Source organism: Betta splendens, chromosome 7 (genome assembly GCF_900634795.4).
Source record: "Betta splendens chromosome 7, fBetSpl5.4, whole genome shotgun sequence".
Classification (NCBI taxonomy): domain Eukaryota; kingdom Metazoa; phylum Chordata; class Actinopteri; order Anabantiformes; family Osphronemidae; genus Betta; species Betta splendens.
The window spans coordinates 2540860-2556174 of NC_040887.2; the positions used below are offsets into that span (position 1 = coordinate 2540860).

Below are 15315 nucleotides of genomic sequence, written 5' to 3' on the forward strand. Positions count from 1 at the left end.
AAGCCTTGCATAACAAAAACTGTTACACAGAGGAGATACTGGTTGATGTGAGTGCTTTATCAAGCCTCATAAAGATGTCTGGCTGGGTATGAGTTACATTATGTATGTATGCAATAACAGTTTTGTGCTAATTGTAATTTGTTTCTGTCAACATTAAAAGTTAAACAGACATGACTGTGATTTCTTTGTTTGCTTTGGAGAATACATCTGCACTGAAATGAGTATGAATTAGATATGAATAATAACTCTGCTGGTCCATACATCTAATACTAGTTGTATTCTGTGAATTGCAGTTCCAGAGCCGGCCAGCAGGGGTTGGAAAGAGGTGCTGTCGGCTAGCTACAGCAGTTCCACCAGTGGCAACTGGAGCTGGGATGCCAGTGACCAGTCGGTGCCCTCCACACCTTCCCCTCCACTCTCCAATGACACCAACAAGAACTTCCTGCTTTCATCACAGGGCGACGATGTCAACGAGGATGTGACAGAAAGCCCTCACTTCATGTTTGAGGACCCCATACCTAGAAAGCGAAAGGTAGAACCCTCAAAATATATATTTTTAATGTCAACATTAAAACCATTATAACCAGACGTTATAACCACCTGATACTGTTTTACTTTTTATCTATCAACATGTTCCTTCAGAATCTGATCATGACACTGTCCTGACTACACACAGCCATGGGTATCGAAGTGTTCCCAGATGATGGCCTCTCCACTTTTAATTTAAATGAACAAAAAGCACAAGTAACACATTGGAGCCATAGTTGTAAACAAAGAAAAGAAGAAAAACAGCTCTAATGCACTTATTAATACTATAAATTAGTGGCAGGGAGAGACCTTGGCAAATGAACTAGAAACATTCAGAAAATGTAAACACCCTTCAGTTTAACGGCCTTTCACTTCGTGCTCGTGTGGATGATGGATTATTTTCTCTCTTTCATGACTCTGGCTCTCATTTTCTGTTCGCTGCAGAAACAGCCCAGAACATACGGAAGTCTTTTCACTGTCAAGAAGCTTTTCATGCCCTTTTCAGCCTTTACAAGGGGGAGAGGTTGGAAGGTTTAGTGAAGGGAGGAGGCAGACTGTGAGAAGAGATGAACAGCAAGAGTTTACAAAAGGTTCAAAGGATGAATTAAAATGAGGACAGTCAGATGCTGTAGTGGAGGAGAGGAGAATTGATGCTCAAGGTAGAGACAGGAGAATTGAATCACAATGTTTCCTTTAGCCACACAGTGACACCTATACCATCCAGTATGTGGGAGTCCTTACCTTTCAGGAGCAGGGCAACAGTTAAACTTATTGAGCTGCTGCATACATGAAAGGACACCAAGGGTGATGCTGTCAGAGACCTATGCCATTCATAGCTAAGCAGAAAGGAAATGAAATAGGATGATGTTTGGAGGAATGTAGACGTGCATTACGTGGAGAGCGGCTGAAGCGTGAGCTAACTTGCCGACTAGATCAGTGTTGTAATAGGGCTGACACCAGCCCAGAGGTCTAAACCTTCTGTGAGCAGCGGCCCCTTGGGTTGTAGGCTGTCTGAGGTTGTGTTATTAAACATGGCAATCACCCGTCTTACTGTGACAGCATTAAGTTGCAAGAAAAATGATTGAAGAATTAAGTGATTTGTGATTGTTTGTGAGATTAAAGACCAGCTTTTCTGTGTAGTCTTTACGAGGAGGGTGTTTTTAATGCACATAGGATTAATATGAATGAACTTAAAATGAGTGATTGTGGGGGGAAAATAGTTCCGAGAAGTTGTACTTGTAGGATTGTGCTGTTCTGATCTCACCCACCTCGCTTGGTGCTGCACTTTCTGTCCATCCAGCTCCGCCTCTCCTCTTCTTGCCCCTTTTTTCCGTAGGTGAAAGCCGTTGAAAGGCAACGCGAGCGCACACCCACAGCCTTTCATTAGCAGCGATGCAGGCCCCTGCTCGCAGACAGCTGCCTGCCCCCTGATATGTGAAAGAGAAAACACATTCAGCATCCACTCTGCTCATCCCGCTGCATGTTAACCAACAGGGTTTTCTGGCTTTTATCAGATTAAAAGTATCAAATATTTACCATACAGGGTTTAAATGAGGTGATCAGAGGTTAGAAGGAGGTCAAAGGTAGCATGCTCTTGTCTTTGTTTATGGAGGGGAAGTTGATGCACATGTGTTATCAAACATTAGGGGGAGCCCCAGCCTGCACCATGGCACCAAACGATATCCGGTATGGTTGATCTGCCCACAGTGTGCGGATATCAAGTAGAGATCAGAATGCTGTATTTGCTTTGCTATTTTTTTCACTTAAAGGGGGGAAAGGTACAGTTTCATTGTATCCTCTCTGTCTCTCCTTCCCTTTTACTGTGTCTAAACGTGCTGCATATCACATTTCTATTTTCGATACTCCAGAAAGAGATTTTTATGTAGCGTTATAGAGTTTGCAAAAGGGCAAAAGGGATGCAACCATTCAGTACCTAAAGTACTTAATCGGTGGTACAGATCGCACTGTAGTGTATGTTAAAGTCTGCCCTCCCAACATTTACAACCTAACATCTCTTTCAGAACTCCATGAAGGTGATGTTCAAGTGCTTGTGGAAGAACTGTGAAAAGGTCCTCAGCACCTCCTCAGGGATCCAAAGACACGTCCGCACCGTCCACCTGGGGTGAGTCGTCACCTTTAGTAATCCTTTCAGCGGCTTCAGAGTGACCATGTCAAACTCTGTGATGTAAATAGTTTGGTGTGGCAGGAAAGTGACCCAGCGCAGCCTGGACACTGTCCAACCGCCTGTCTTCACACTGGATCAGCTGAGCTTCTGCTGCTTCACACGTCACCGTGCATCATGCCTGGTGCTTCAATCTGTGCAACGCGGGTTTATGATGTAAACATGCTATAAATATATGAAGCATTACATGTGGTTCATAGCAAATGATTCATATTATGAACACAAGGCTTGTATTCACTGATTCTGCAGTCAATCTAAAATTATACATTTGAATCCTGTGAAATAAAAAGCACAGAGCATAGATGGTTTTGTTAAGGATAATTTAAGGGATATTAAATATGATACTGTGATGTTTATGTTGCATCTGTTAGTAGTAAGATAAGAAATATTGTTGCACCAAAACACTAAATTTAACCTCAAACCTTATTCAAGGATCAAGGTTTTATCACCAACTTTTTGTCTGAAGGCTTCTGCAGTGAACTGTCTTTCACTGCCCCCTGCTGTTCAGTCGAGCTGCTGTCAGTGATTTCTAAAGCTCTGCTTATTTGTTAGTCAGAGGATCTTTATAGCATCAGGTGCAGAGAGTCTTGATGTAATTAGTGCTTTTTCATAAAAGTACGGTTAAAACCATGAACAGATAAATGTCAGTCTCTTACATCACATACATGAGCCAATTCACATGTTTGACTCCTTGTTTATATAATTCAAATGGAAGGAAGTCATTCTCTGCTTTAAAAAAATATCAACTTGAGCGTAACAGACAACGAAAGCGATGCTGAAAGGATCGTTTTTCTGCTTTTCTCCCTCAGGAGAAACAGTGATTCAGACTACAGCGACGGAGAGGAGGACTTCTACTACTCAGAGATCGAGGTGAACATGGACAGCCTGAGCGAGGGCCTGTCCAGCCTCACGCCCACCTCCCCCACCACGGCTGCCCCCCCGCCCGTCTTCCCTCCGCCGCTCGCCGACGTCCCTCACTCCGAGCACATTAGCGTGAGCGCCTCGCAGAGCCACGCCCCGACTCTGCTGAGTCAGTCCGCTCCCTCCACACTCTGCCACATCCGCACTGACCACGCGTACCAGGTGACTCACGCACGCACGCAGCAGCACACACACACGCGGTCCACGCGTTTTACATGTTCTGCCGCAGCGCCAACAATAAGAATGAAGCTTTGTGGATCTTACTCAGACACAGAGAAGTTGCAGTTGTCTCTTATGGAAACTGCAAAGAGAACAGTGTAAAAAAAGTTGTGAGGTCAGGGTGAATTACTCCTACACCAGTGTGGGAGTATGTAACTGGGAGATTTTCTTTCTTTCCTTGCAAATATTAACAGAATGAGGTTAGAGTATTATAAAGCAAGTAAGCAATATATTACAGAGTTAATCATGCTTGACTTCCTGCTCGCAGCATTTCATTTAAACTGCTTCATAGGGTTTTTTGTACATGCTCCTTCGCTCCTTTTCTCCTCGACCTTTTCTTGTTTTCCTGTGTCTCTCAACTGTATGTGAGCGCTGTTCACTTCAGCGCCCTCAAAGGTAAAAACTAAACCGTTTTGGTTTAACTGGTCGTTCAACGATTCCAAGCTGGATTCAGTTCTTTGCAGTGGTTCAAGGTAGTGTTGAGTTTTCAGTTGCCATGACAAAATCAAATGCACATAAACGTAGAGGTGTATTGTGCTTATAACACTTTGTATTGTCTAATACGTTTTGCCATTTCAGAACCTTTGCATCGTAGCCACAAGCATCTATTACTGAACTTTAGTTTCTCTGCACTGTTTAGACCTTGAGTCATCATCTGTGTGTGTGTGTGTGTGTGTGTGTGTGTGTGTGTGTGTGTGTGTGTGTGTGTGTGTGTGTGTGTGTGTGTGTGTGTGTGTGTGTGTGTCTGTGTGTGTGTGTGTGTGTGCGCGTGTGTGCGTGTGTGTGTGCGTGTGCGTGTGAAGGCACAGTTGAGGTTTAAATGTCTTTGCTACTAATCATATGATCTTTTTTCCTCTGTATCTTCTGTTGTTTTCCTTCCTCTTCCTCCTTCTTTCTGTTGTGTCCTCTTCTGGCTATTGTGGGGTGGTTGTCCATGTTCCAGGCCACTGCTCCAGTGAGTATCCCAGTGGGTCCTGAGCTGGCTGGCTTAGGCAATGGTAATGGAACTGGGCCTGGAACTGGGCCTGGGCCCGGGAATGCCATCAGTGTGTCGTGGCAGTCCCCTCATGTCATTTTCAAAGGCGCCCCGGTGAGTGAGGCTTTGTCTCACGCCTTTTTAAGAAAAATCTGAGCAACCCTCCTGCTGTTTCTTCACTTGTAGCAATTTGAGCTTTTTGTTGCTTTGTTCCCTCGCTTTCTCTGTTTCCTCATGCCTCATAATGTTTCAGGCATGAGGCATCATTCTCTCTTTGTAGAGCACAATTCAACAAAAAATGCTTTTCAAGGTTCATAACAGAAAACTGTGCCGTGCATGTGTTTACAACATTCTAACATGCTACATGCTACATATCCTATTAATTATAGCAAAACTTAGATAGATAGATAGATAGATAGATAGATAGATAGATAGATAGATAGATAGATAGATATTTGAGGACTGAAATAGTGTAAATTCCAAACATTGTTGTTAATTCTCGGGACGAGGAAGCATCGTAGTGCAGAGCTCCACCATGTGACATTGGAGCTCTTCTAAATCATAGGAAATAAATAGTTTTCTGCCAGTAAGATATTGTAGGAATGAAAACACTAACTGAGGCTGCTTTACTTCTGTCTCGAAGAAGAAAAAGTCAACAGTATTTAATGCCGGAAGGGAAGACAAACAACGCTGATCCTTAACACGTTCACAGCTGTCACTAAAGCTGTCTCTGTGCCGTTTACCCTTTGTGTTTGCCTCAGTCGCATCCATGATAACTAGAATGCATAAAAACTGGAAGTAAAAATGATCATTGTTTATCACAGAGGTGTTTTCTCTATAGTGCTGTTATTGTATTTAAGCTACACATGATAATAACTGTCGACTCAAGGCGCTTTGACTGAAGGCTGTGATACAGAGCAATGCAACTGTGCCTCTCCACTTGTGCAGGGCCCCGTGACTCACGTCCGGACAGTCAGCATCGGTGAAAAGCGGCAGCCAGCATCCAACACACACGCCACTGTTAACAAGAACCATGCTTTAATAACTCCAGCAGCTAAGTCAGCACCAGGAACCAGGTACGTAGCAGTGGTTCTGCTCATGTCCGGTCTGGCCTCTGCATTTATATTGACACGTGTGTTTGTGACACATTCACACGACTTCCAGCTCACTGTGATGTACATATATGCATGTGTTTTGCCTACGTGGGTGTCAGGATGTCTGTGTGCGTGTCCTTATGCTGTCACATCTGCTGTTACTAAGGAAACCCCGTGGGGAGGCAAAGAAGTGCCGAAAGGTGTACGGTATGGAGAAGAGAGACATGTGGTGCACAGCCTGTCGCTGGAAAAAAGCTTGTCAGAGATTCACCGACTAATCCGGCCCCTTCCCGCTTCGTGAGATGAGCGCTTCTACACTCAGTGAAAGTGAGGGGGACTCTTCCACTGAGGAGACGAGGGGAGTTTCCTCCTGATGGAGCCCTCTGCGCTGCTTCAGCCCGGCAGAGGCTTCGCCTTCTCTTTTCTATTTCCAAACCGGTGGGTAAAAATAAACAAACAAAAAAAACTCTCCGAATGCAGGAGACTTTTTCCAAGACTAAGACATTTTCACTCTCTTGATGGAAAAAAAGGAAACGATTGAATTGAATTCTGAAGGTTCTGATTTGATTTTTCTTTCGCCATTTTCACAGCCTCAATGCAAAGCACCATTTAAAGACTAATGATACGCTTTTATAGTATACTCTGTCTTTGTTATAGGAGCATCCTGTAAGCTACTGCATATGGGGGGAGGTCACGGCTCTTTGTGGAGGTTCAAGGATTAACACCAGATTCGCCTGGTTAGGTCTTTGTAGCATATCCGTTTTTAGTTGCCACAGCAATTTATGTGAGGTCAGTAGAGAGTCTAACAGTGTCCTGGATATCAAATGCATAAACAAGTGTTATTTTATTTCTAAGGACCGGGTTATGAGTCTGATTGAGTACAGCCAGCCATACTTTTAATGCACAAACCCTCCCACCAGGAGCTTCAAACATTTGCCTTGTCCAAAAATACTTTTGAGAGATACACAATATATGAGATATATTCCCTCTCTTCCATTTTATACTTGTGACCTAGAAATATGCACCTTGAAAAAAATGTAGACACAGTATCTGCCGGAGAGAATAGGTCTCTATGTCTTATGCAGAGATTCTTGTCAGCAGTTACTTGCTAAAGCAAATAGTAGTTGCACTGTGCAATCAGCAGAACAGCATTTAAATATTGTCTTTCTTACTTTGTGGGTTTTTTGTAAATGAGGTGAGCTGACTGTGTTTCTTACCTTTGATGGCCATATGTTCTGAAAGAGCTGAACTGCCCTTAGAGTCTATACCTTTAAATGTAACACATCAGTGTGGGTAAAAACACACAGTTTGTTACTCAACAATCACTTCTGACAGTCAGTGAGTCAAACTGATTCATGTCCAATGTTTAGAAACCGAGTGGGGCCAAGCTTTGGTCTCTGGACAAATTAATATTGAATATTTGTAGATATAAACTCTTTTCTAGGAATCAGTAAGTTTCCCCCAGATCGTTATTAGATGCGGTGTTTAACATTTTATAATAATCAGTCATCTAGTCCAGTCAAAATAAATGAAGTCAGTGCAGATCAGAGGTGTATGTGGTCAACTTTATACTGACTTATAGAACAAAGTATCGCAAATTCCCTTTAGATTTGCAAAGTGGTGTTATTTTACAAGGCCTGTAAAAGTAAATGACAGTCCAGGTTCCCAAGCTTTAGATAAAATATAGATGGTGGCATTTTAGAAAGTAAATTTGTTACTGATAAACCTTCTTTTAATCATATTTGTTCAACAAAAGCACTATTCTTTACAAATGTTGGCCAATCTAACAGCCTTTAATTTAAACTATGAATTCTTATTACTTCCCAAGATATAAAGCAAAGGACAGAAATGCGTTTTGCTAATGTTAACAATCAAAGAAGCAGACAGAGCTGTGCATTAGTGGCTTTAGGCCTAGTGTTCAGTAACTCCTGCAGTCACAGAGATGAGCTTCTTTATTTCCCCCCTCATTAGTAGCATGAACCTGCTGCTCTAAGTCGACTCCAACATTAGCTATAAATAACACTTCTGATGGATTCAGGAACCACCTTTCCCCATCGAGGCTTTAACAATTTATTTAAATCATTAATTTGCCTTAATGGGCTTCAAAGTGTGGACTCTGTGTGTCCTCGCTTCAGATTAGATGCCTCACAAACAAAATGTGCTGATGTGAGTCACGATTTTATTATTTTGACCTGTGTGCTGCTTGTGAGCAGCTTTTCGAACGTAGATTCTGTTTCGTGTCCTGGGCTCCTCAAGCACTCCTGATAGTGACCTGACCTGATCGTCATAGCAACAAACGCAGTGCCTGTACTCCTCCGGGGAGCAGGCTATCTTCAGCAGACACTTCTGGACCGAGGTACAGTGCGACATCAGGCCTCTGTCGCCATAGAAACACCTGCGCTGAGCTTCGTCGCAGAAAGCAGGGAAACCGATGCATGGCTGTTAATCGGGGGCTTGAAGTCAGCGGGTGAAAAAGCATCAGCGAGGAAGCCATTCGTTTCTGATTCACGCCACCACATTGATCTGAAAATTAATTATCCTGCCAGTTGTTTACTCCACTAGTATCGCAGATAAGCTAGGTCTCCCTCTCAGCCAGGGCCGGCGGAGGTCGGCCTCTTCCTGTCTGAAACTTCACCAAGTGCCAATGACTAGAACAGAAAACGGAAAAAGCTAAACTGACCTGATGAAATTGCACTACGTTGCACTGCGTATAGACATGTTTTTATACATGACATTTTTTATACACAAATTTGAATGATTCAAACGATGGGAGGGGAGGGGCGTGGTCACTGCCCGGTGGGGTCGAGGCTCGGGACCTCTGGGTCATGCGGTGTTGAGCGTCTGGGCCGTGCTCTTCGGTCCGTGTGGTACAGGAACGTACAGCTGTGTACTCAGTCAGTCACTCCGCCTTCCCTTGGAGAGATCCAAGGCCCGGAAACGGCGCCTGCCTTGTCTCAATAACGAGACGCACCAGCCTCCCTCAGTAGCTACACCTCATCATCTTTATATTAGATGCTTTACAGTCTTTTATTGCCTGGAGGGTTTTTTTGTTTTTTTCCATAAAGTTCATCTTTGTGCTTCCTTTACTTAAAAAAGAAGAAAAAAAACAAGATCATGACTCTTTTATATTTTGCTGAGCTGAGGTAGTAACTGTGTAGATTCTGTTATTAGTGCTGGATACCACTTTTAACTCCTTCATCTCTGGTTTGGCCATAGACCGGGGGCACGCAGCCCCTCAGCTCTCTCTCCATCCTTAGTGTGAGCACTTTCTGTTTCCGCCAGCAGGGTTTGAGGCCGGCGCTCTGGGGCCGTTAGCGCGTGTGAAGCTAACGGGTTCCTGGGCACAGCGGCCGCTATTCCACCTCTTTTTGAGTTGCACTAAACTGGCCCAGCATCATGAAGCGCGCGAGCGCCTCTGGGCTTCACGGCCACAAAGAATTCTGGGTATAAAGTTGAGCTTGTACACAGGCGTGGACAACAAAACCTTATTGGTAAATTAGCAATTTAAGAGCTTTGACCCAGAAACTGAAAAGAGGAGAGTGAAGCTGTGTGTTAATGGGGAAACCAGAGCTCTGCAGGAGACGGGAAGCAGACGTGAGACACAGTGACGATACAGATGGATTTGCAGTTTCAGGGCTTTCTTGTACATATGCAACATGAGAACTGTGTTGTTTTCTTTGTTGTTGTATCTCTGTTATATGAAAAGGAAACGTTTTTTATAGTACAGTTGCAGAATATTTTTTTTTCTTTTTTTTAAGTCAATTGAAAAGCTATAGTGGAACATAACACGTAAAGATTCATTGTATATTGTAGCTTAGAAGCAAAGGGGAGAAAAACAACTTGTTGAATGTAAAACCTACAAAAAGTCTTTTTGTGTGTGTTATAATTGCTGGCTTGTGTTCACTGCCTGGACTGAACCTGTAGTGCGTCCTCAATTTTGCATCCAAGTCTTTTAACACCCACAGACAACTGTCGCCACACAGCTAAATCATATCAGATAACACAACCATGCAGTGTTGCTTTATTATACACCTACTTTGTGCAATGAGATGCTCACATAATGCACGAAGAGCGAACGTTTCTAGCCTGCACTCACGCACGCCGTTGCAGTCTTTTCCTCCGGGTTTGTGTGCTTTTGATGTTAAGTTGTCGTTAGGCAGGATGATGTCCAGCTTTTTGGAATCGTCCTCCTGCCCTGCACATTCCAACACACAGCACGCTCTTAGTGTCTTCCACTTGTTTCCTAACACACGTATTCCTCCTATTTCCTTCAAACTACCGTGATTAGTTCCGATCACCTAGTGCTTTTCCGTTCTTGTGCTCTCCAGCTCTACTGTGGTGCCACCCAAGCCTTTACCCAGTGTATTAAGCTAAACTAAACCCTTGAAATGTGCATTAAAAATAGCCTTCAGTTTTTGTATGTGCTACTTTCCTGAATGTCAGTTTTCACTTGTGTTTACACCAGCAGCAGCGAAGCCAATAGATCTCCTTCCAAATTAAATGTAATGCATCGCGATGGCAGCTCCACTCAATTCTCAGCTTCTTCTCCTTTATTTTGTCCAGGCTTTCACCCTGTGTCGAGCTTGTTTCTCATGTGTTTTACTGAGCCTCACACTGGCTGGTGTGAAAACTGACTTCTGCTTCTTTTTGTTCTCTCTTTGATTGATTGGTTGTCTGGTTAAATCTGAGGTTGTTGCGCTTGTTTAGCATCGCTTACTTTTCTCCGTTTTTTTTGTATTGTTAGGAGATACAACACTGAAGGGTTTCATGTGTTTTCCCTTTTTAGTAACTGATAACTCGAGGCTGATTTTGGTTTACCTCTAAAGATGCTCAGAGAGTTTAGAGGGAAACGTGACGTCAGCCTTGAATCTTGGGAGGCAGGATTTTCTCGTGTGTGTGTGTGTGTGTGTGTGTGTGTGTGTGTGTGTGTGTGTGTGAGCTCGGCCTCTGGTCTTTATCAGCAGTCCCACGCACCTGGAGGAAGCAGTTTCTAATAAGTGGTGCACTCAAGGAGTATTTGTGTGAATGTCAAGCCTATGATCAGTGCTTGAGAAGATGGATGACCATGTATGATGTCGATAATGTGATCTATGTGATGTAATGTGACAGAAAGAAAATAAACATGAATGGAAGAAGTGTGATGGCAGATTCTTTATTTAACATTGATACATGATGTAATTAGAGCCTCTGTCGATTAATTACTTCAGGAGATTAAAAATCAAACAAAGGTAATTGTGGTCAATAGCCTTGATCAATTTTTCTGTCCCTTCCTGTCTTTACTGCCCTCTTGTGGACGACAGCTGGTAATAAATCCAGCAGCCAGTATCAAAACAAAAGGCACAACACACATTTGTCACTTCTTTACAGCAGCAATTTCAAAATTTATTGAGACTGATTGGTTCTTGCAAATAATAGTCAAGCTAGTTCTTCCACTAAACATGAAGTTAGAAAGCGGCGTGGACCTGCTGGGCCAGCCCCAACATCAAAACAGGAGGCTCATGGTTGACTGTAAAAATGTTCTGTGATCAGTACTATCAACCCAAAATATCTGCACAAGAGCACTTAAATCTGCCCGGAACGAAACAGGTGTAAAAACAGGACAGTTTTTTTGATTATTTAACACATTTTGTTACAAACACAGGTTTATGATAATCATCAATATAAAGTCAGTATCATATTGAACAATATTCCCAATGAAAATAAACAAACCTCAAGCTTCAAGTGCGACCTTTTACAAATGAAAGACCTTTTGAAACTTGAGAGAAAATAAATAATATATAATAGTAATATAAATTCATATATATGAAGGTATACACACATCACTCTTAGAAGAACAAAATCTAAAGTAAAAAGCGCCAAATTTGAAATATAGTATAATATAGATATACCCATATCTATGGCTTCATGATTTGCACGTGAATCAAGCTATACAGGCTAAATGAGGATTGCAATTTGTACACGTCTAGAAATACCCATATTCATCTGCAATAGAGCAAACAGTTCCAGTTTTGCATCATGTGGAATGAGACAGTTGTGTGCAGATGCCGAAGACGTCGCTTTGGTATGACAGAATGAACACAGGCATGCAGTTAAGACCACGGAATCAGGGCACAGGAGGTCGTCTACACGCGGTGGGAAGGAGAATCTAGTCGCCCGTCATGATTTGTCTCATCGAAGTTTGATCCTCAAACATATTTTTTTGCACCACTAATCTGATCAGTCGCGTCCCCATAATCTCTATCCGTCGACACAGACACTCGGCTGTCTCTCAGAAACAAGCGCTCTCGCAAGCACGCGGGTGAAATGTCATTGAGGCACATATTGAGGGGTTGATGGCAGACATTTTCCTGAAGCACAACCCAGTATGAGGAAGAAGACGTACAGTACAGATCGTGAGAAAAGCGCAGGGTCGGGGAGTCACACATTCATCCAGGCGTCTCTCAGTGGCCGTGACAGCACCACAGGACAGAGATTAGTCGCTGATCACGGGCTCCTTCCTCACCCACCCCTGACATTCATTAACATCCTAACCCCCCAAATTACAACTCTTTGATAAATGGGTCAAAGAAAAACAACCAAACACAATAAATAATACAAAAAGGAAAAAGAGACGACTACCAGACTTGAAGACAGCATCACAAATCAAACGCTGAGCTGCTCAGTGGGGGATTAATGGGAAGTGCAGTCCACGGCACCTGTAGCGTAGAGGCCTGATGGTGGAACAGTTCCCAGAGTTCCTTCCCTTCACGTGAATAAAGGAGTCGCGCCCGTAGAAATCCAGCGAGCAGCGTCGGCGCGCGCTCGCCTGCAGGCCGGGTTTCTACCTGATTGTGTGTCATGCAGGGAAGCGATTTCTAGATGCAGTCTTCAAGCTGGCTGGTCCTTTCACACAGCCCTTCATATTCACAATAATACCACAACATGTGCACCTTTCCACACTGTGACGAATAGTGACAGGTTTCCAAAATAAAAACAACCCAACAACAAAACTGTTAATCACAACAATAGATCCAAAAGCACCTGCACACACAGACTGTGAAACAAAAGCACTTCATGTATACAAGGTACTAGATCGTTTTTGGTTTGATATAAATCAATTAGTGTACATTAGTGATGCAAAAAGCGTGTGCTGAATATACGTTTCAATCAATACCTAACAGAGAAGATTGACGTGAAGTTGTTTTTCCCCTTGGTAAAAAAGCAAGTACGACAGAAAAAGCGTTAACTGGCACAATAAAAGGTTGAGAAAAGCCCCATGGCTTGCTGTCCACAACAAGGCAAAGTATAAAAGCTTCTTTTTTCTTGTACAAGATAGAAAATATCAAAAAAAGAACACACAATAAAGCTTAGCATCCAGCACTTAATAAGAATTAATAATAGTAACATCAACAACAGTAATCATAGTTCTGATAATCATAATAAAGAGACGTCTCTGCCTCGCTTGAATTGTCAATAACTTTGCCAAAAACAGTGAAAGAATAGAGAAAAATCAATATAGACTTCTTTTGGACACTGGACACAGACATTCTTGCATTGAAACGCTCATCGGGTTTCAAACAGCACACGGAGAGTGAGAGGAGGGGACGACTTCAATAAATAGCAGTTAAACAAAACAAATTAATATTAACACTCTCTACAAATATCAAATTCAAGCACAAGTTCCAAAGCCGGAGAAAACATGATCACGAAAAGAAAGATAATACCGTGGAGAGTCTGCATATTCTGGACTTCAGAAACTGGAATTATGTGAGCAAGAAAAGCAAAAACACGTATCTAAACAAAGGCAGTTCCTCCTTTAGGTGCGAGAGACACGGCTCTCAGGTCCCGACTTCACAAACTCCAGCGTGAGACACAGAGAGAGACGGAAAAAGCCAATAGTGCGGACGCGGGTGCGTCGCGTGCTCGCGGTCCGAACGGAGACGCCGGCCTCGGGTCCGGGAGGTTCTGAACCCCGGAACTCACACTGTTAAAGCCGTTTCCGGTCTCTCTGTCTCACACCAACACTCGTCACCTCCCCTCCTTAAAACACCAAACATCGTATGTACATTTGTCCCCGGTATCGGTTGGAATGAATCGATAGAAACCATGTGGTGAACTGAAGTGAAGAAAGGATTAAGGAGCCCTCGGAAAGGCCATATGAAGAGCGGTCTGCACAGACTCAGTGATTTCTATATTGTGATAACAGTCAAGAGGACATAAAGTATATCCTTAAAGGTAGGTGCGGTCACCGAGTTGTTCAGGTAAAGATCGGATCAAAAAATGTAAACCATGGGTTCAGGGCTTCGATAGGAGTCAGTTGTCATAAAGTGCAAGTCTGTGGCAGTAGGACTCTGCGTCAACAATGTGCCGTCGGGCCGCTCGGTCCGGACACGCAGCTCTGCGCCGGGTTCAGGCTCCGTGAGAAAGGTCCGAACGCGCTCCTCCTGGCTCCTCCCTCACGCCGTCGCTGATCCTGGGTTTCCATGGTGATTGTGACGGCCAACGCACAAAGTTGCAGTCTAAGCGTGGCCCGTGTCCTTGGCAGCGTCCTTGTTGATTCTCGTTGCGACAGAGTAGAAAAACTACTGGACTCGGGCCCGAACCCGTCGAGGAAAAGAAAACACGTAAAACACTGCATCAGAAGAAAAAGGAGGTAAGCAGGAAAGGCTGGCGCTGCCGCCGCCGCGACCGCCGCCGCGACCGCCGCCGCGACCGCCGCCGCGACCGCCGCCCTCCTGTGGCAGTCGAGCTGGAGAGGAGCCTAAGTGTGTGTGTGGGCGTGTGAGTGCGTGACTCCTAATGGGTCCAGATCATTGTCGTGCATCACCCTGCGGCGCTTCCAGTCAAAGGAAGGCCCGTCCGCGGTGGGACCGTCGGGCAAAGAGGGCAGAGTTTGGCGCCCGAGAGAGAGAGATCGCAGCACATCTTGGTGACGGAGCAGGAGCCGGGGCCAAACTCTAGGAGATCCAGGCGAAGTCCCTCTCGCTCCCGTTCTGCTGCTCCCCCTCCGGCGCCGAGGAGTCGCTCTCCTCCTTCTCATTGTCCAGAGCTCCGTGTGCCTCAGCGCTGATCCCTGAGTCCTTCCACTTGCCCCCCTCCTCCTCCCCCTCACCCATCATCTCTCCATCCCCCTCCACCATCATCTCCTCCTCGCCCTCCCCGTCGCCGTCGCACTCCGCCTGGTCGTCGTGGAAACGGTCGCCGGGGTACAGCTCCTCCTCCGGGGAGATGTCTCCGCCCACCTCGCCGTTGTGGTCCAGCAGCGCGGCCATTCCTCGGCCGGAGCAGTCGGCGCAGACGCCGTGGCGCCGGGAGCCGTGCTTGATGCCGACGCTGGCGGCCGACATGAACACTCGGCTGCACACTTTGCACACGTACTTCTTGTCTTTGCTGTGGACCTGTTGCGTGGAAACAAA

The 15315-nt window shown here is 44.5% G+C and overlaps 2 protein-coding genes across 3 annotated transcripts in view; one reads left to right on the forward strand and one right to left on the reverse strand.

Moving 5' to 3' along the window:
* slc2a4rg (SLC2A4 regulator) overlaps nt 1-11061 on the forward strand; it is a 28714-nt gene extending 17653 nt beyond the window's left edge. The window contains exons 4-9 of one of the 2 annotated variants that reach the window (XM_029156302.3): nt 294-532; nt 2550-2650; nt 3520-3793; nt 4794-4940; nt 5775-5902; nt 6087-11061. In XM_029156302.3, the coding sequence (XP_029012135.1) occupies nt 294-532; nt 2550-2650; nt 3520-3793; nt 4794-4940; nt 5775-5902; nt 6087-6198 (1001 nt within the window). In that variant the 3' untranslated portion in view covers nt 6199-11061. The remainder of the gene's footprint in view (nt 1-293; nt 533-2549; nt 2651-3519; nt 3794-4793; nt 4941-5774; nt 5903-6086) is intronic. The other variant, XM_029156303.3, reaches the window with a different exon arrangement.
* The window catches only part of zbtb46 (zinc finger and BTB domain containing 46), a 52252-nt gene continuing 47993 nt past the window's right edge, over nt 11057-15315 (reverse strand). Inside the window, exon 6 of the mRNA XM_029156296.3 lies at nt 11057-15297. Within this exon, the coding sequence (XP_029012129.1) occupies nt 14857-15297 (441 nt within the window). The 3' untranslated portion in view covers nt 11057-14856. The remainder of the gene's footprint in view (nt 15298-15315) is intronic.